This window comes from Grammomys surdaster, unplaced genomic scaffold (genome assembly GCF_004785775.1).
Source record: "Grammomys surdaster isolate TR1022 unplaced genomic scaffold, NIH_TR_1.0 655, whole genome shotgun sequence".
NCBI lineage: Eukaryota > Metazoa > Chordata > Mammalia > Rodentia > Muridae > Grammomys > Grammomys surdaster.
The window spans coordinates 447,576-467,901 of record NW_021605074.1 but is presented as its reverse complement, the minus strand read 5'-3'; the positions used below and the strand labels follow the sequence as shown (position 1 = coordinate 467,901).

General features: G+C 37.7%; 1 protein-coding gene across 2 annotated transcripts in view; it reads left to right on the top strand.

Moving 5' to 3' along the window:
• Gcc2 (GRIP and coiled-coil domain containing 2) overlaps positions 1-20,326 on the top strand; it is a 46,503-nt gene that overhangs the window by 7,471 nt on the left and 18,706 nt on the right. For both annotated transcript variants that reach the window (XM_028782008.1, XM_028782009.1), the window contains 11 exons: positions 3,978-4,082; positions 5,343-7,787; positions 8,587-8,659; positions 10,869-10,969; positions 11,045-11,143; positions 12,770-12,889; positions 13,903-14,067; positions 14,383-14,487; positions 15,173-15,335; positions 19,530-19,630; positions 19,720-19,797. In XM_028782008.1, coding sequence (XP_028637841.1) covers positions 3,978-4,082; positions 5,343-7,787; positions 8,587-8,659; positions 10,869-10,969; positions 11,045-11,143; positions 12,770-12,889; positions 13,903-14,067; positions 14,383-14,487; positions 15,173-15,335; positions 19,530-19,630; positions 19,720-19,797 — 3,555 coding nt within the window. The remainder of the gene's footprint in view (positions 1-3,977; positions 4,083-5,342; positions 7,788-8,586; positions 8,660-10,868; positions 10,970-11,044; positions 11,144-12,769; positions 12,890-13,902; positions 14,068-14,382; positions 14,488-15,172; positions 15,336-19,529; positions 19,631-19,719; positions 19,798-20,326) is intronic.

Below are 20,326 nucleotides of genomic sequence, written 5' to 3'. Positions count from 1 at the left end.
TCATATGAAATTTATTCATGTATTTGGGGGGGAATACAGTGTGAAATGGGAGCTCACCATGTATCCTAGGCCAGGTTCAAACTCCTGGCTCAAGAAATATTCCTGTCATAGTGTCCAAGCTAGATGTAGTCTGATTAGGTACATCTAGACTTGTTGTAAAATGAATCTCTGATTTGTACTTTCTATAAATTATTTCAGTTAATTTTTTGCATTATACTGACTTTTGTATATTTTGAAAATTATTTTTTGCCTTTCTTCTGGGCAAGTTCCTATGAAACTGAGATAATTTTCTGCTCCTTGAAAACTGGAGTTCATTCTTTCTGTTTTCTTTATCCCACAGTATTTATGAATAAGGAGTGTTATGTTTTATAATGTTGCTTGATTAAGTAAAGCTGTGTTAAGAATCTTTATCCAGTTCACTTGAGACTTCAATATTATGATAATATCATATCTCTAACTTTTTAGGCTCTGCTTTATACCGAGAACTCCTGTCTTCATTATGTTGTCTGTGACCTCTGTGTTTGCCTCATCTGCCTTGTTAGACCTGTCTTAACTGTTTTTATTTAAGAACTGGCTTGGCTTGTTGATCTGGTTCCCATTTTCTTGATTTGCCTTCCCACACATTTTCTAAAGAAGATGAGGTTATCTAAAGAGGTTTTAAAGACAGGGTTTCTCTGTGTAGCCTTGGCATTCCTGGAACTCACTCCATAGATCAGGCTAGCCTCAAACTCAAAGATCTTCCTGCCTGTGCTTACTAGAATTAAAGGTATCAGCAAGTTGAGGAGGAAAGGGTTTATTCAGCGTACACTTTCCACATTGCTGCTGATCACCAAGGAAGTAAAGACTGGAACTCAAGCAGGTCAGGAAGCAGGAGCTGATGCAGATGCCAAGGCCAGAGATGGATGTTACTTCCTGGCTTGCTTGAGTTTCTCAGCCATTTGAGGTTCTTCTATTGAGAAATCTGTTAGATCTGTATCTTTTAATTTTTTTTTTTCTTGATATCAAGTTTCTTGAGTTCTTTATATATTTTGATATTGGCCCTCTATTGGCCATGGGGTTGGTAAAAAATCTTTTCCCATTCTGTAGGCTACCATTTTGTCCTATTGACAGTGTCCTTTGCCTTGCCAAAGCTTTTTAGTTTCATGAGGTCCCATTTATTAATTGTTCATAGTGCCTGCCCTTTCAGTGTTCTGTTCAGAATATTGTCTTCTCTGCCAGTGTATTGAAGGCTAGTCCCTACTTCTCTTCTGTCAAGTTCAGTGTGTCTGGTTTTATGTTGAAGTATTTGATCCACTTAGACTTGAGTTTTGTGCAAGGTGATAGGTATGTATTTGCATACTTTCACATGCAGACATATAGCTTGACCAGCACCATTTGTTGAAGATATTTTCTGTTTTCCATTGCGTATTTCTGACTTCTTTATCAAAAATCAGATGTCCATAGGTGTGTGGATTTATATCTATGTCTTCAATTCTATTCTATTTATCAATATGTCTATTTTTATGCTAATACCATGCTATCTTTATTACTATAGCTCTGTAGTACAACTTAAAATCAAAGATAGTGATAACTCTGGAAGTTCTTTTATTGTTCAGGATTGTTTTAGCTATCTTGGATTTTTTTGCTTTTTGTTTTTTGCATATAAAGTTGAAAATTGTTCTTTCAAGGTCTGTAAAGAATTGTATTTTAATTTTGTTGGAGATTTCATTGAATCTGTAGGCTACTTTTGGTAAAATGACCATTTTTACTATGTTAATCCTACTGATCCATGAGCTTGGGAGATCTTTCCATCTGATATGTTCTTCAGTGTCTTTTTTTTCAAAGACTTGAAGTTTTTGTCACAAGTCTTTCACTTGGCTTGGTTAGAGTTACTCCAAGATACTACATATTATTTGAGACTATTGCAAAAGATGTTGTTTCCCTGATTTCTTTTTCAGACCGTTTGTCACCTGTATATAGGAAAATGTTGACTTTTTTAAGGTAATCTTGTATCCAGGTACTTTTCTGAAAGGGTTTATTGGCTGTAGGAGTTCCCTAGTAGAATTTTAGGATAACTTAACATATACTATGATATCATCAGCAAATAATGATGCTTTGACTTCTTCCTTTTTAATTTGTGTACTCTTGATCTCCCTTTTTTTTTTTTTTGGTTTTTCGAGACAGGGTTTCTCTGTGTAGCCCTGGCTGTCCTGGAACTCACTCTGTAGACCAGGCTGGCCTCGAAATCTGCCTGCCTCTGCCTCCCAAGTGCTGAGATTAAAGGCGTGTGCCACCACTGCCTGGCCTACCCTTGATCTCCTTAAGTTGTCTTATTGCTCTAGCTAAAACATCAAGCATTGTATTGAACACATATGGAGAGAGTGGACAACCCTTTCTTGTTCCTGATTTTAGTGCAATTATTTATTTCCTGGTTTTTCATGGTCTTAGGTTGACCTTTTTTTTTTCTAGCACCTTCTTTAGGACTGGATTTGTAGATACATATTGTTTAAATTTAACTTTATCATGAAATATTTTATTTTCTCTTTCTATGGTGATTGAAAGTTTTGCTGGGTATAATAGTGTAGGCAAACACCTGTGGTTTCTTAGAGTCTACAGTACCTCTGTCCAAGACCTTCTAGTTTTTTAATTTGTTGAAAAGTCAGGTGTCATTTTGATTGTTCTGCCTTTATGTGTATCTTGGGCTTTTTTTCTCTGGTGGCCTTTAATATTCTTTCTTTGTTCTGTATGTTTGGTGTTTTGATTATTATGTCGCATGAGGGCTTTGTTTTCCAGCCCAATCTATTTGGTGTTTTATATGCTGCTTGTACCTCAATAAGCATCTCCCTTAGGTTAGTAAGATTTTCTTCTATGATTGCGTTGAAAACATTTTCTTTGAGCTGAGTTTCTTTTCATTCTTCTATATCTATTACTCTTACTCTTGGTCTTTTCATAGTGTCTCAGATTTCCTGGATGTTTTGTCTCAGGAGGTTTTTTAGATCTAACATTTTTCTTTAACTGATACATCCATTTCTTCTATCATATCTTGAGTGCCTGAGAATCTGTCTTTTTATTTCTTGTATTCTGTTGGTGAAGCTTATGTCTGTAGCTCTTGTTTGAATTTCTGAATTTTTTTATTTCCAGAATTCTGTCAGTTTGGGTTTTCTTTATTGATTCTATTTCCAGTTTGAGGTCTTGAACACTACTCATTTCCTCCACTGTTTGTGTTTTTGCTGGATTTCTTTGAGAGATTTATTCTTTTCCTCTTTAAGAACCTCTATCATAGTCATAAAGGCTGTTTTCAGGTCTTTTTCCTGTGCTTTAGCTATGTTGGAATATTCAGGGCATGGCTGTTACTATTGTGTTTATGCTGGAATCTAGGCATCAGGGTTTGAGATGAAAAGGTCTAGGTGTTGACTTCTGGATTTGTCTTTGTTGGTTGGGTATTTTGTTCCTTGGTTTCTGTTTCCTTTCTAGATTTTCAGAGAGTATATAATAGCCATGTTTCCTGTTTTCCTGGCCTGCTTAGCTGGTATGTTCACAGGGAATGCCTGCTAATGTTGGAGGCTGATGTACTGGGATAAGTTGATGGAAGGAAGGTTGGAGGAGAAGGTCTTGGTAGTCTTTTATGGTTGGAGTCGGAGAAGAAAGAGAAATGACAGTAGGTTTCCTGCTACAGATCTGAGGATAAGACTAAGGAGGTTGTATCTCAGGAGCAGTTGGAAAGGTATGAGTCTGCTTTCAGCCTACTTTTGGCCAGAAAGGAGCAGCCCTAGGGTTAGCAGTGGGTGTGTCTGCTAGCATCTGGGGTAAAGCAACAGACAGAGTATGGGATCTTAGAAGAGGGAGCCTTTTTGGGATCCGTGGAGCAGAGCTGTCAGGGAAGGCTGCCATGGGTGTTCTGCTTCAGAGCTGGGGATGAGACTGAGAGATTATGTTTGGGGATAACAGAGACCACTTTTTTTAACCTCATACAGACAAATCATGTCATTTCAAAACAGGTACTAACTGAACGCTTGGATGCTCTTCTTCTGGAAAAAGCAGAGACTGAACAACAGTGTCTGTGTCTAAAAAAAGAAAATATTAAAATTAAGCAAGAGTTTGAGGTAAGACAACATTTAATGTTCTTTTATCTGTTAACTTACACAGACTAGTAATGAATTTTACAACTGAATGGGATCTTAAGCATCTAATCTAACCAAGCATGGATATACATGCCAGCACTTGGGAGGCTCAGGCAGGAAGATGTCAAAGTCAAGGCCAGCCTGGGATACTTAACAGGGTATTTTTTCTAATAAAAAGAGCCAACAAGATGGCTCAGTAGATAGAGATGCTTGCTTCCAAGCTTGGTGACCTGCCCCCAAAATGTACATGGAAAAAGAGATAACTGACTCCTACAAGTTGTCTGTAACCTCCACACATGTGCTGTGGCACATGCACATCCACACACCACACACCACACACACCTCTCTCTCTCTCTCTCTCTCTCTCTCTCTCTCTCTCTCTCTCTCTCTCTCTCTGTGTGTGTGTGTGTGTGTGTGTTTGTGTGCAGACGCATGTGTGCACACACACATTTAATGTTTTAAAGGGTATCTAATCCAGTCTTACCACTTAGCAGTCTTAACAGTTAGCTCTGTAACCATAAACCCATAATTCCAGCCATTCGGAAAGCTAAAGGTGTGAGGTTCAACAAGTTCAGGGCCAGTCTAGCATCCAGAATGAGTTCAAGGCCAGCTTGAATAGCTCTGTGACACCTTGTATCAAAAAGTGAAAAGAAGAATAGGGATATGGGCCAGTAGTAGAATGTTTGCCTGTGTGTAGAGGCCCTGGGTTCAATTCCATGCTTCAGCTAACAATACTAAAAGCATGCAGTTGTACAGAGATAAACTAACATTTTATTTCTTGTATAGTTTAATCTTTCTTATAACCATGCCATTCTTTAATAAAAATCTTTTAAGATTTTGAGTTTTTCACAATTCTAAATACTTCTATCTGTTCAGTTTTAGGACATTTAGTATCACATTCCTTTCCTGTCTGTAAAATTTTAGTATATTTTCTCTAAAATGTCTCTTAATCTGTTCAGGAGTAATACATTGAAGCTTTTTACCTTAAATAATTTGTTACCTTTAAAAAGATAGTTAAATACAGAGGTTTTCTAGTTGTTCGTTACTTTAAGTAATAGATATTGTATTGATAATAATAGTTCTACTTAAGTGAGGCAAGCCCTAAACAAAATTCTTCAGATTTCAGAATCATATTTCTCTAGGTATATTCTGTTCACCTCATTTCCCATCTAGTTAACTCTTTAGCAAAAATAAAGGTTTCTTTCATCTTCAAAGATGTATTTGTGCTTATTTTTGTAATAGGATTCTGTAACTAAACTGGAAGAGACACACAAAGAGTTTGAACAATCACATAGAAACTACGTAGAAGAAATTGAAAGCTATAAAAATGAGCTGATGGCAGTGCACTCAGAGCACAGCAAGGAGAAAGCTATCTTACAAAAAGAACTGGAGGAAGCAGTCCATAAGCAAGTAGAGCTGAGAGAACAGCTTAAGTCTCAAAGTGACTCTGAAGAAAATGTTAAAAAACTGCAGGAAGAGATCCAAAACATTACAGCAGCATTTGAGGAACAAATTTTATGTCTACAAAAGCAATTAGAAGCTACCAGTGATGAAAAACAGCAAGAGATTATTCATCTCCAGAAAGTCATTGAGGATAATGCTCAGCACTACCAAAAAGATATTAATACTTTGCAAGAAGACATTTTACAGCTGAGAGCTACACACAAAGAAGAAGTTAGTGAGCTGAAGTCTCAAATGGAAACATCAGCTAAAGAACATGAGGCAGAAATAAATAAGCTAAAAGAGAACAGAGTGACACAGTGTGAGGCAAGTGAGAACACTCCAGAGAAGTGCCAGTGTGAATCGGAGAGCTTAAATGAAGGCACCTCAGATGCCAGCCAGGAGAGTCAGAATTGCTCTGTGGCCTTACAGGAAGATCCTTTTCCAGAACAAACAGTATGTGATAAAGTCAGACAATTAGAAGACTCATTAAAAGAGCTGGAATCTCAACACAGCATCTTAAAAGATGAAGTGACTTATATGAATAATCTCAAGTTAAAACTTGAAATGGATGCCCAGCATATAAAGGATGAGTTTTTCCATGAACGAGAAGACTTGGAGTTTAAAATTAATGAACTGTTGCTGGCTAAAGAAGAACAGGGCTATGTAGTAGAAAAATTAAAATACGAGCGAGAAGATTTAAATAGACAGCTTTGCTGTGCTGTGGAACAACATAACAAAGAAATACAGCGTCTTCAGGAACACCATCAGAAAGAAATCTCTGAACTAAGTGAGACATTTATGTCAGGTTCAGAAAAAGAAAAGTTAGCATTAATGTTTGAAATACAGGGTCTTAAGGAACAGTGTGAAAATCTACAACATGAGAAGCAAGAGGTAGTTCTGAATTATGAGAGTTTACGAGAGATGATGGAAATTTTACAAACAGAACTTGGAGAATCCGCCGGAAAAATAAGTCAAGAGTTTGAAACAATGAAGCAACAGCAAGCATCTGATGTTCATGAGCTTCAGCAGAAGTTACGAACTGCTTTTAATGAAAAAGATGCTCTTCTTGAAACTGTGAATCGCCTTCAAGGAGAAAATGAAAAGTTAATATCACAACAAGAATTAGTACCAGGACTCGAAAATACCATAAAGAACCTTCAGGCAGATAATAGCATGTACTTAGCCAGTCTTGGTCAAAAAGATACCATGTTACAAGAATTAGAAGCAAAGATAAGTTCTCTTGCTGAAGAAAAAGATGACTTTATAAGTAAAATCAAAACTTCCCATGAAGAGCTAGATGACCTCCATCAGAAATGGGAAAGGGAACAGAGACTGTCTGTAGAACTCAGGGAAGCAGCAGAGCAAGCTGCCCAGTACAACAGTGAACTGAAACAAAGAGTAAGTGAATTAACAGGGAAACTAGAAGAAATATTAAGAGAAAAGAGTCAAAATGACCAAAACATTACGGTTCAAATGAAAACTATGACTGAAGACCAAGAAGCTTTGTCATCTAAAATCAAGTCTCTTTCTGAGGAAAACGATAGACTACATTCTGAAAAGGTCCAGTTGAGCAGGGATTTAGAAGCTCTCCAGTCTCAACAAGACTTTGTCTATAAAGAACATGTTGCTGAATTTGAAAAGAAACTCCAGTTAATGGTTGAAGAGCGAGATGATTTAAATAAACTGCTCGAAAATGAGCAAGCTCAGAAGTCATTTGTCAAAGCTCGGTTGTATGAGTATCTTAAGCAAATGAGGGCAAGCGTTTTAGAAGACAGTGAAGAGAAAGATGTTGTCAAAGTTCTACAAGCTGTGGGGGAATCCTTAGTGAAAGTAAAGGAAGAAAAACATAACTTGATCACTGAATATGATGCGAGAGTATTAGAATTAGAAAGAAAGATTAAGTGCCTTCAAGAGGAGAGTGTAGTTGAGTGTGAAGAACTAAGGGCTTTAGTAAGAGACTCTGAGCAAGAGAAGATTCTCCTCAGGAAAGAATTAGATGAAGTCACATCAACAAAAGAGGCCCTGCAACTTGATCTTCTAGAAATGAAGAATACTAATGAAAAAACAAGCCTTGAAAATCAGACTCTCTCAACTCAGGTTGAAGAATTATCTCAGACGTTACACAGCAAAAATGAAGTCTGTAATGAAAAGGCTCTTCTAATAGAACATGAAAACCTAAGGCTATTGCTTGATCAGAGGGAATCTGAGCTCCAAGATGTGAGAGCAGAATTGATACTGCTAAAGGTACTATTATTTTGAGTTTTATTGATTCAGATGAATCCTTAGTTCTGCTCAGAGGTTGTAGGGAACACACGTGTTAACAGTTTTGTAGTCTGAAATCAAAAGGTAGGCTTTAGCAACGAGGCTCACATGGCGCTTGGTAATTGGTTAATAAGCACTTCCATGTGGTGTATCTCCGTCAAGTGTGACTATTCATGAGCAAAACTAATCCAGGACAAATCAGAACTGCCCTCGGAACACAGACAGTGCTTTTCATTTTAAAGAACACTTGATCAAAGGAATGAGCTATAGTGGTGTTCCATTTTAGTTAAAAATCTAAAGATCTCGCCAGGCGGTGGTGGCGCACGCCTTTAATCCCAGCACTTGGGAGGCAGAGGCAGGCAGATTTCTGAGTTCGAGAGTTTGAGGCTAGCCTGGTCTACAGAGTGAGTTCCAGGACAGCCAGGGCTACACAGAGAAACCCTGTCTCGAAAAAACAAACCAAAAAAAAAAAATCTAAAGATCTCTTAGAAATTGTGTTGTGTTGACCATGTAGTCATTTCTTTATTACATATCTACTTGGGGTGTGTCAGATTATTCATCTTGCTCTTTGGCACTATTTTAGTAAAGGCCATATACATAATAAACGTAGTATTGCTTACTCTTATCAATAGAAAATAAAAATAACCAAATCGCTATTTATATGGTTTTTTTCTAGGTAAAGATTTTCTCATGATTAAAATGATGACAGTTTTATTGTGGGGAATGAAATGAATTCTGGTTTAGGGGTTCTTTTGTTTTTTTTTTTCTCTGTAAAATCTAGGATTCCTTAGAGAAATCGCCTTCTGTAAAAAATGATCAACTTTCATTGGTAAAAGAGCTGGAAGAAAAAATAGGTAACTATGGTTTTATATGCGTTGTCACCATTAATTAGACAAATATTTTATTAGTGTTTAAGATAGTTGAGAACTATAGTCTCAATTAGTGAGTTACTAAATCCACAGTAATTGGCTGCCTTTTCCTCATCCCCCAGTTGTCCTTTACCATCTGTTTGCCTTCTCTTCCAAATGCCACTTTCTGTCATTTAATCCAAACAAAAATGTTGTTGTGATTCCATTCATAATTGATTCTGTGAATTAGTTTTAGATTTTTTTTTATCCACGTAGACATTTTGAGTAATCAGCTGTTTTATATAATGGCAGTAGCAAGGGCAAACAAGGTCCAGACAGTCTGCTCAAAGAACTCAACAGGAAGAAGCTAAGTTCAGTAGTTAGGTGGGACAGGAGATGATGCTGATATAGAAAGTTGGCTGTTTTAAGAGCAGTATCACTTCACTGGGTCCTAAAGAGTGAGATGTATAACACAAGAAGAAAACGTGTTTTAGCAAGAAGTATGCTTGTCTCTTGATTTTTTTTTTAAACATCAAGGAGACCAGAAAGTTCCCAAGAAGTAGCTGATTATAAACATATTATTGCAATGCACAGAAGAGTTACGCCTTCATACATATCCTTTTTTAAGTGATTTTATGAACTAGCTCTTTTGTTCCTGCTGAAAGATGAAGAAATAAAGACTTAACAAGTGTTGTGTGATGTGTCCATTCTTCAGTTTAGTTCCCAATAGACTGGGGAAAGGAAAATGGAAAAGAGTTCAGAATGACTCTCAGTTTTCTGTCTAAGATGGTTTAAGTGAAAGAAGATGCTCAATTTTAGACTAAATATATTTGTCATCACATAGGATGCTATATACGTCTGTAATTGAGATAACTAGCATAAAGGTAGAAAAACGCATAGTCAAAAACAGAGAAAGAGAAAAAGAGACAGAGACACAGACAGACAGGGACAGACAGACAGACATAGATACATAGATGGATGATGACGAGAGATGACAGAAACAGCAAAAAGGATTGGGGGGGAAAGCAGCTAGTAGGTAGGAAATCATTGAACAAAAGTCTGAAAGTCAGTCTACGTCCAAGTGACAGACATAGGAAAAGCTTTAGCCACGGCAGATGCTTCTGGTGGGTTAGTAAGTGCTGAGAGCCATCTGCTGAGTTAAGCAACACACAGGACACTTTCCTAGTGCACTGGGGGCCAAGGCCTGGCTGAAGTAGCCTTCTAGAAAAAGATGGGGAAGAAAAATTTAAAATTATATATGCAGGCAACTCTTTGAAAGGTTTTGCTCTGTAAGATGAGCGGTGTGGTTTCTGTTGTTTTGTTTTGTTGTTTTTTTTAAATTGGAAAACAAGCATATTTGTGATATTACACCTCCTATTATGGTTTTTCCCCTGCCCTCTTTAGATTCTACTATTTATTCCTGATATACTGATATGTTTCTTTATGGCTGTGCCTGCCATACCCTGTGTGGAGGTCAGAAGTTAACATTCAGGAGTCAGTTCTTCTACTGTGGGTACCAGGGATAAAACCCAGGTCCGCAGGCTTGCACAGCAAGCATTTTTTACCTGCTAAACCATTTCAGCAACCTTGATATGATCTTGTTGCATGTTTATAAACTGTTGAGAAAAAAAATCCACTGGAAAGGGGGAACCACAGTTGTGAAGCTTGAGTTGAGAGGCAGAGTTGTATTACATACATGAAACACGGAAGGAAAGAGTGACAGTGGCCTCTGGTGCTCCCAGAGTGATACGTGTGAACAGAACTCTTAACTGCAGTTAAGATAAGATAACAAAAGTCCTAAATCCTAGTTTAACTAGAAGACACAGTGAAGAAAGATGCTTACAGGCAGTCGTCCTCTAGACTCAGTACATAAATGTACCTTACATCTGTCCTACTTGTCCTGATTTACAAACCATGTCCTAAAATCCTCTCATACTCAACATTCAGAGTCTTAGGAACTTCGATTCCTAGGTATTTAAGAAATGACCTTAGAAAATAAACTATTAACAGACACTTAAAGTTTTACATAATTTATCCCACTTTGCTAATGAATAATTAAGGTTTCTGTTTAAAAAATAAAGTTCTGGCTACTTAACCATTAATTTCAAGCTGCAAATTTTGTGTTCGAGAATAAAACCATTTCTGGGATTAAGATAAGTAATTTCACTATTTTTGCTTTTGACTTTATATATGATCTTTTCATTTTCTATTTTAGAAAGTCTGGAAAAAGAATCCAAAGACAAGGATGAGAAAATAAGTAAGATAAAACTAGTTGCTGTGAAAGCAAAGAAAGAACTAGATTCTAACAGGAAAGAGGTAAGGCAATGTAAAAGCACCAGAGCTTAGACCCTGCATTCTACCCATGGGAGACACTCACTGTCTTTACCACAGGCCCAGACGCTACGGGACGAACTGGACTCCATCCGGTCAGAAAAGGACCGCCTGTCTGCCTCTATGAAGGAGTTCATCCATGGGGCAGAAAGCTATAAGGTAAAACAGTTACGTTAGTAACAGACTTCATTCATAACTAACAGGATACTAGGATTATAAAACTGGTGCATAAAATCCATTCCTTTGGCTATTGAAATTTAAATTTCCCTGTTTTTGTTTTTTGTTTAGTGTACATAAAAGGTTAGTCTTTGGTTGTATCTGGGATTTTTTTGTTTGTTTGCTTTTAGACAAGGTTTCACTGTGTAGCCGTGGCTGGACTGGAAACAGAAATTTACCTGGCTCCCAAAAACTGGATGTAAGGCACTTACCACCACGCCTAGAAAAGTTAGCCTTTAAATAGTGCTTTTGAATTATTGTTTCTTAAAATTAAAATCCATTGGGGGATTTCATCATAATAAAATGTAAGGAAAGGACAGGTACTGCAATCTAGTGTGTTCACAGTGAAATGAAGACACCTGAGATTCCAGATAGATCTAAAAGGAAAGTAGACTGCAGGGGCCTGAGGGAATATGCTTGTTTACTTTAATAATACAAGACTCTTACTTTTTTTTCAAACTATCAAAATCACTAAATACAAAATAAATATTACATTTCTTCCCGTATTTATTCATTCAAAACTATTTATGTAGATGGGCTACATTCCTGGTTCTAGACAGATGGTGGTCAACAGCAGACTTTCCTAAATTCCTGTCCCCTGAGTCTTAAATTCTAGTAGGAGTAACAGATAGACAAAAGGACAAGGTAGATGCTGTATAAGAAAGGTGACTAGGGAAAAAAGGATGAACAGTGGATTCAAATCAGACTCAGATTAACAAAAAACATAGAGACTCCAACACATGACAGGCCCTCTTTCGAACACTTCACCTGTCATATATGTGCATTTTCAGAAGAAATAGTACAAGTATTTTATCGTCACCAATTTACAAGTGGGTCTCTGATGCACAGAGACTCAAGGCCACTGCCTTAAACATCTTAAAAGGACTACAAACATTGCAGAGCTGGAGTCTTACCAATTGTTCCTATTCTGTTCATGCCTACTAAATTATACCACACAAATTTGCAAGCAGAAATTAGGGGGAAAGAGTTAGAAAGATAATTGAAGTAAGCATAATCCAGTCTTTATTACACTATACACACCAAAATAAATTCTGTATGTATGAAACATTTTTTAATATCTAAAATAAAATTTTCAGCCCTTGGCTGACTTGCAGTACCAATTTTTATATTTATATATATATATACATATATATGTGTGTGTGTGTGTGTGTGTGTGTATGTATATAAACTTAAAAGCAATATTTGAATTTACAAAGTAGAAAACTTGAAAGATTAAACTTATACCTGGTTTAAATTCTGGAGAAAATTAGTAATTTTAGTATTATAGAGTATTTAAAAAAGCAAAATCCTAATGGGAACTGACCCATGAAAAAGGAATAAGCTCATATTTAAATTTTAAAGTATATTTTAATGGATTTATAAGATCAAATATGTTAAGAGTACTAATTTTTTATCATATTGCCAAATGCTAGTTTTCACTTTTACATTTTCATATTAAGTATTTTAAGAATCTCAAATGTGCTCTTAAGGTGTCAAGATGGCTTGATTATATGTTCTGACCTAGTAAATGCTTCATCACTAAGAGTTAAATCTTGTCTTTTATTGAAGAATCTTCTGTTAGAATATGATAAGCAGTCAGAACAGCTGGATGTGGAAAAAGAACGTGCTAATAATTTTGAACATCATATAGAAGACCTTACCAAACAATTAAGAAATTCGACTTGCCAGGTAATTTCAAATTGGATAAATTTAGACAAACATATTATAGTAAATATTTTAATCTCATTTTCTCTTGCACAAGAAGTTAAACTATAATCAGAAGAAGAAAATTTTCTTTCTTTTTTCTTTTTTTTTTTTTTTAATTAGAAGAATTTGACTAAATAACTGTCTTAGTTAGGGTTTTACTGCTGTTAACAGACACCAAAACCAAGGCAACTCTTCTTAGGGTTTTACTGCTGTGAACAGACACCAAGACCAACGCAGCTCTTATAAGGACAGCATGTAACTGGGGTTGGCTTACAGGATCAGAGGTTCAGTCTATTAATGATCAAGGTGGGAACATGGCAGCATCCAGGCAGGCATGGTGCAGGAGGAGCTGAGAGTTCAAGATCTTCATCTGAAGGCTGCTGGGAGAAGACTGGCTTCCAGGCTGCTAGGATGATGGTCTTAAAGCCCACGCCCACAGTGACACACCTACTCCAACAAGGCCACACCTACTTTGACTAGGCCACACCTCCTAATAGTGCCACCCTCTAGGCCAAGCATATACAAACCATCACAATAGCTAACAGTATCCTATTTTAATTAAACCTTTCTACTGTTGAGTTGTGGGGGTTGTTATTGTTCATTTTAGGAGTACACCATTACTGTGCATGAGCTTGAAGATGTCAACTAACCTCAGTCTAACAGGAATTGTTTGTTTGTTTAGGTTTTTTATTTTTGCATTTTATTCTGTGAAAGATTTTTGCCAGGTCAATAACAGTGATTGTTTCTTTAAATTTATTCTTGTGAGTTCGAGGCCAGCCTGGTCTACCGAGTGAGTTCCAGGACAGCCAGGACTACACAGAGAAACCCTGTCTTAAAAAAAAAAAAAAAAACAAACAAACCTTATTCTTGACTTAACAGTAATCTATGTAGTTAATAGTGAAATCACTTTCATTCTGCACTGATGTTCTCATTACACATTTACCTTCTGTATATGTTTACTGTGTGTTTACAGTAACGAGTCATTTGTATTCCAGTGTGAAAGACTAACTTCAGACAACGAGGATCTCCTGGCTCGAATTGAGACACTGCAGGCTAATGCCAGGTTATTAGAAACTCAGATTTTAGAAGTCCAGAGAGCCAAAGGGGTAGCAGAAAAGGAACTAGAAACTGAGAAACTTCAGAAAGAGCAGAAAATTAAGGTAAGAACAGCCCAGAGATCGGTTCCCATACAGTGTGATTTTAATCACATATTGCTTGAATGACCATTCTAACTGAGAACATTTATAAGTACAGTTTGGTTAATTCCTTAATGTATGCCAACTATACATTGGAGAGAATCTGTTCGAATTTTATATACTAGCTGTATAGTTTTTAAAGTTTTGAAATATTTCCAAAATCTTATGATTTGCGTATGGCATGAATTTTATACATAATGTTACAATTTGTGTATGGTATGCAGTTTGTACCTAATGTCTCCCCTAATGTTGGCTGTGCTGTGGGCTGTTTACTTTTAGGAGCATGCCAGTACTGTCAGTGAGCTCGAAGAACTCCAGCTCCAATTTCAAAAGGAAAAAAAACAACTTCAGAAAACAATGCAAGAGTTAGAGCTGGTTAAAAAGGTACACAAGTCATCTCCAGAGCAGGCTCAGTGCAGAGTGCCTGCTTAGCATGCTAAAGCCAGGGTTTGATTCCCAGGACCTCAGGACCTCAGAAGTGTTTATAGGACAATATAATATAGCTCATACTATTGCAGTTCTGTACACATGAAAAATATTTTAATCATTGGCTATAATACTAAAATAATCCTTTATAAATTGTTAGCCTCACCAAGTTAAAACTTGAACTCTATTTCTTACCTGTCTGTTCTGAAGAACCTAGGCTCGTGAGTTTATTTCTCTCTATGTGTGGTTGCTATATTGTATGACACATGAAGATTTAATTATTGTCAAAGCTTAAAAGTTATTTTAATTGATTTTTCTCTCTACTTTTTAAAAGTATCCCATAAAAGGCATTTGTAAAAGTTACCTCAGTATTAATATTTCATAAGTAAAAACTTCATAAGACTAGAACTACTACTGTGAGTAATTAAAGTTAGTCATATGGAATTCAAAAAATTGAGTTTGAACTGTTAGAGAACACTTGATGAAATTAGGACCGTGAACTGTTGAGCTTCTCACGGCCTCATTATGTTATGTCCATGCTACCGAAAAACTTAATAAAACCTGCTTGTTCCTGTGGCATGGTTATAGTGGTTTCAAAGACTTGTTGCCCTAGTAATATGTAAGTCTTTTATAAAACGTGCAGGATGCCCAACAGACCACATTGATGAATATGGAAATAGCAGATTACGAACGTTTGATGAAAGAATTAAATCAAAAGCTAACAAATAAAAACAGTAAGATAGAAGATTTGGAGCAAGAAATAAAAATTCAGAAACAGAAACAAGAAACCCTACAAGAAGAAATAAGTAAGTAAAACAATTCCCTTCACTTTATAACTGCCTCAGAACATGCTAAAGAGAACAAACAGCATGAGCCATGCATTCATATAAGGCTGCCTGCCTGCCTGCCTCCTGCCCTGCCCTGCCTTGCCCTGCCTCCCTGCCTGCTCTCCCAGCCCTGCCCTGCCTGTCTTGCTCTCCCTGCCCTGCCCTGCCCCTCTCCTACGTGCCCTGCCCCCTCCCCTTGCTCTCTCCCTCTGCCAACTTTGTTTTCTTTATAGACAGACTCTGCCTGTGTAGTCTCAGCTGGCCCAGAACTAAGTTACAGAGATCTGCCTGCCTCTGGCTCCTAAATGCTGGGATTAAAGTTGTGTGCCACCACACCCAGCCATTCCTACAGGTCTGTAATAACCAGCACATGGGCACAGTGTTGAGGGTCAGAAGCAGGTCAAACCATCTACCATTAAGAGGTTAATAATCCACAGAGTGCTTGCTGCAAGGTACCAGTCATGTTTGTTCACTGTTTGTCAGCAGGTTAGGAAAATTTAAATAGCAATGAAGCATTCCTCTTTAATGTGATTGTATGCATTTTACCAGTGAAATATGTTCTAACATTATCATTAAACTCTATAACTTTCCCTTTAAGCGTCCCTGAGTGGCTTATTTTCTTGGTTTGAGTAATTTCAAAAGATTCATTTAGTAATTTCTCCTTTGACCCCTCAAGTCATGTGTTGCTTACTTTCTAGATACTGAAAAGATTCTTTTCAAATATTTTTAGTGAGTTCTACTTTAAGTCTTTTGCAGTTTCAGCACTTCATTCATGGTTTCTGTTCCTTTTCAATACGTTGAATTTTGAGTTTGTGTGATGTCTGAGTGAGTTTTCTTAGTGTACTTGATGACATTGTTACTAGGTAATAGTTGGTGGATGTCAATTTGGTCTTGTCAGTTGGGGGATGGGTTCAGGTCATCTGATTTTCATGTCATAATGATTTTTCTCTTATCTACTTCCATGTGCTGAGAGCTATGTTGAAATCTCAAACCAAACTTTTGGTTCTCTTTATGTCTTTTCAGTTCTGCCACATTTTTGTTTAATGTATTTAGAAAGTCTAGTATTGCCAGGCGGTGGTAGCGCAGGCCTTCAATCCCAGCCGTTGGGAGGCAGAGGCAGGTGGATTTCTGAGTTCGAGGCCAGCCTGGTCTACAGAGAGTTCCAGGACAGCCAGGGCTACACAGAGAAACCCTGTCTCGAAAAAAAAAAAAAAAAAGTCTAGTATTGGCTGTATTCACACTTAGAATTCTTTCGTATTCCTGATGATTTGGTCACTCTTACTGTGAATGTTCTTTTCTAGCTCCCAAATTTGCTAATTCTTATACAACTACAGCCTTTTGATTCTTATTGACATTTGCTGTTAACCTAAGTCAGTGGTGTGTTCTCTGCTGCAACTCCGGGGGCTGAGGACTGAGCCCGGAGACTGAGCTAAATCCCTAACCCTTACATGTTATTATATTATGTATATATTTTAGTTGTCTATCTGTGGATATAAGCATGTGAGTGCAGGTGCCACAGTAGGCAGGAGTCAGATCCTCTGGAGGCTGGAGTTACAGGGAGTTGGTAAACCCAACTCCAGGCTTCTGAACAAGTAGTACTTGCCCTTAACCACTGAGCATTGCTCCAGCTTCCATGGCCTTTTAAATAGCTTTAGAATTGGGTCTTGCTTTTCCCTCCAAACTAAGTCTCAACTGTTGGAGTATTTGAGCCATGTTTAGAGTGATTGCATATGAAGTGTGTGCCTTTGTAGTGGTCCTTGCCTTGTGCAAGCCCTTTATCCTGTTTAGTAATTTGCTGTACTTCCACTTTAGTAATTTAGAGTTTTAGTTTACATCTTGAGTTTATCTTTGGTTACTTTGAAGTAGCAAATGCCCCATCATGGAATGGAGTCTCTGGAAGTTCCTACTACTGTGTCTTCACGTTCACTAATCCACAGTCTCTAATCTGTTAATCCCATGTGGTAAAAATTACACTTTAGATATTGAATGCAATTTTTATCTCTAAAGTTCTGTTAGGTTCATTTTAAAAATTCTTCTATAATGTTAACGTTTCTTTGAACACATATAATACCTATTTAATGTCCATGCTTGCTAATTCATTATTTCTATAAAGTATGATCTGTTTCTCTTCCTTTCTTTTCTCCTAGTTGTGCACCATATCCTCTTCCTGAATCCCTGTGCATTTGGTCACAAAGGGTCTCTCCACCCTGGCTGGTAGCTAATGATCACCATCGTGTGTGAAATCTTAAGCAGTCACATTACAGCACTGCTCTTGGTTCTTTTCCTCAAAGTCATTTACAGCTCAGCCAGACCAACAGCTGTTTCAGATTTCCGCCCTCACACCATGGCTTACCGTCTGTGTTTGCCATCTCTTAGCCATCACTGTCCTTCACTATTTATTGTTCCAGTGTCAGGGAGGGAAAGTTGTTGTCATTATTCAGTTGTTTCAGTTGTGTATGACAGCAAAGTTTAAGTCTAGGCCCTATCACTCTCATGACCAGAAGCAGAATTTCCAAAAAGTCCTATGAAGCAGCTACCATGCAATGTCTTCAGATACGTGAGTGAAGAGGGGAGTCATATAAAAGGAGACACTAAGGTATGCCACAGTAAAATCAGATAAAAGGTCAACACCTAAGGAGCTTCCTGTGTCTCTGCCAATTTGTAAGTGTGTCAAAAAGCACCACAGAAGCCAAAGACGGACAAAAACATGCTCACAAGCTGGAATCACGGTAGAGAAGGAAGCCTCAGAAGTAGACGTAGGACACAACCACATGGGTGGCTTTCTCAGTACTCTCTTACAATAAAGGACTAGACATGTATTTTCTCTTCGTGATTTTACCACAGGTATAAATCTTGTTCCTGTTCTCCCCTTTTCCTGTCCACACTTGAATACACATGGGATCCTTCTACTCCTAAATGCTTCTTGTCCTAGGAAGCTTCCCTTGTTCATGTTAAATGTGTATAACCTTTGAATATATGGCACCACATAGCCTTTTGTGTTTGATGTAGCATGTAGACATGGCTTCACATCATCTTGTAAACTGTTGTCTCCCCATTTCATTCTCTGTTCTCTGACTTCCTGTCAGACTTATCTGTGCTTTATAAAATACTTTCAGAACTGAGCAAATAGTTGTCAGGAGACAGCTGAACAGGGTTTACTGTAGTAGAAAGCAACTCCCATCTCTGTTTACCAGCTAATGATCATACACTTTGTCTGTGAAGTGCTAAACTGAAAGTGAGAGGGGCCACAGGATCTGTGTCATCTCTCCTTACCTTGTTTCCGAGAAGGTTATAGCCTGATTTATCCTCCTCATTCTACACATTCAGTCCACTTACTATGGACAAAAACCACTTGATTTTTGATTATTGCTGTTGACCTCTGTTAACAAGAATGGTTTTTCCTGTATTATATTTTGATTTGTTCCCTAGTAAGCAATATTCATTAACAGTCCTCCACTCAAAAGTATTGCCTCTCACTTGCTGTCACAAAAGCCAGTCCCACGTATATACACCTTCTGTGGTTTACAACTGTACTTTTCATTTCAAGCTGGCTTTAAACTCATGGTCTTGCCTCTGCCTCCCAACTGCTAGGATTATAGGTAGACACTACCACACCTACCTTTTTTGAAGAACTTTTAAAAAGTACTACTTCCAATGTACACTAAGTATAAGTATGCCTTTATTTAAGTGATACATACTTAAATATTTACAATTGAATAGATTTGCTTTAAAATTATCCAGTAGAGTTTTAGGGTAGGTTAGAGGTTTACATATTTTCTATAATGGGCCAAGTAGTAAATATTTTGGCTTTACAGGCTACACAGTCCTTGTGGTGGTTTCTCAGGGCACCAATGTGTCACGCGAATGCAACCGTAGACCATATGTGAATGAAGGAGCCTCTCTGTGTTGTGTTTTAAACTAACTATATTCAGAAAACTAGTCTGTGGACTGCATTATTCTGAACCTGTCAGGGTGCAGTAAGATCGACTGTGTGTTCGTAAGTGTTTGAGGTGGGTGATTGGCACAGAGAAATGCTTTGTTGGATGTGTTTGAAAAATCTAAATGAAGAGCTAAGATGAGTTTCTGGTACATTAGTATGAAGAAAGACCTTATCATTTGTGTGTCATGTTCACTAATAAAAGTCTTATCTCTTTGTGTTCCTTCATGGGCTAGCTTCGCTGCAGTCTTCAGTACAGCACTATGAAGAAAAGAACACTAAAATCAAGCAGCTGCTTGTGAAGACCAAAAAGGAGCTGGCAGATGCAAAGCAGGCGGTATGTTCATTTCTCGGTTCCATTAGAGTGCTCACTCATGGCTCCAAGTCTCTTTAGTGTTGCATTTAACCGTGGCTCTCTTTCTGTAGGAAACCGATCACTTACTACTCCAGGCATCTTTAAAGGGGGAGCTGGAAGCAAGCCAGCAGCAAGTCGAAGTCTATAAAGTAAGATTTTGAATTTTTTGAAAAGCTTTTTCCATGTAGACGTAAGTTACCATCTAGATGGGCTAGAGAGCTGGCTCAGGAGTAAGAACACTCACTGCTCTTGCAGGGAACCCAGGTTCAGTTCACAGCACCCACATGGTGACTCACAACCATCCATCACACACACGTGCGCACGCACGCGCGCACACACACACCCTTCCAGGAATCTGATGCTTTCTGGTGACCTCTAAGGCACACGTGGTACATAGACATACATACAAGCAAAACATCTATACATATAAAAATTAATAGAAGTTTTGTTTTCTGGGTTTTGGGGTTTTTTGTTTTGTTTTGTTTTGTTATTTAAGAAAAAAATACGGGCTGGTGAGATGGCTCAGTGATTAAGAGCACTGACTGCGCCTTTAATCCCAGCACTTGGGAGGCAGAGGCAGGCGGATTTCTGAGTTCGAGGCCAGCCTGGTCTACAAAGTGAGTTCCAGGACAGCCAGGACTACACAGAGAGACCCTGTCTCGAAAAACAAAAAAAAAA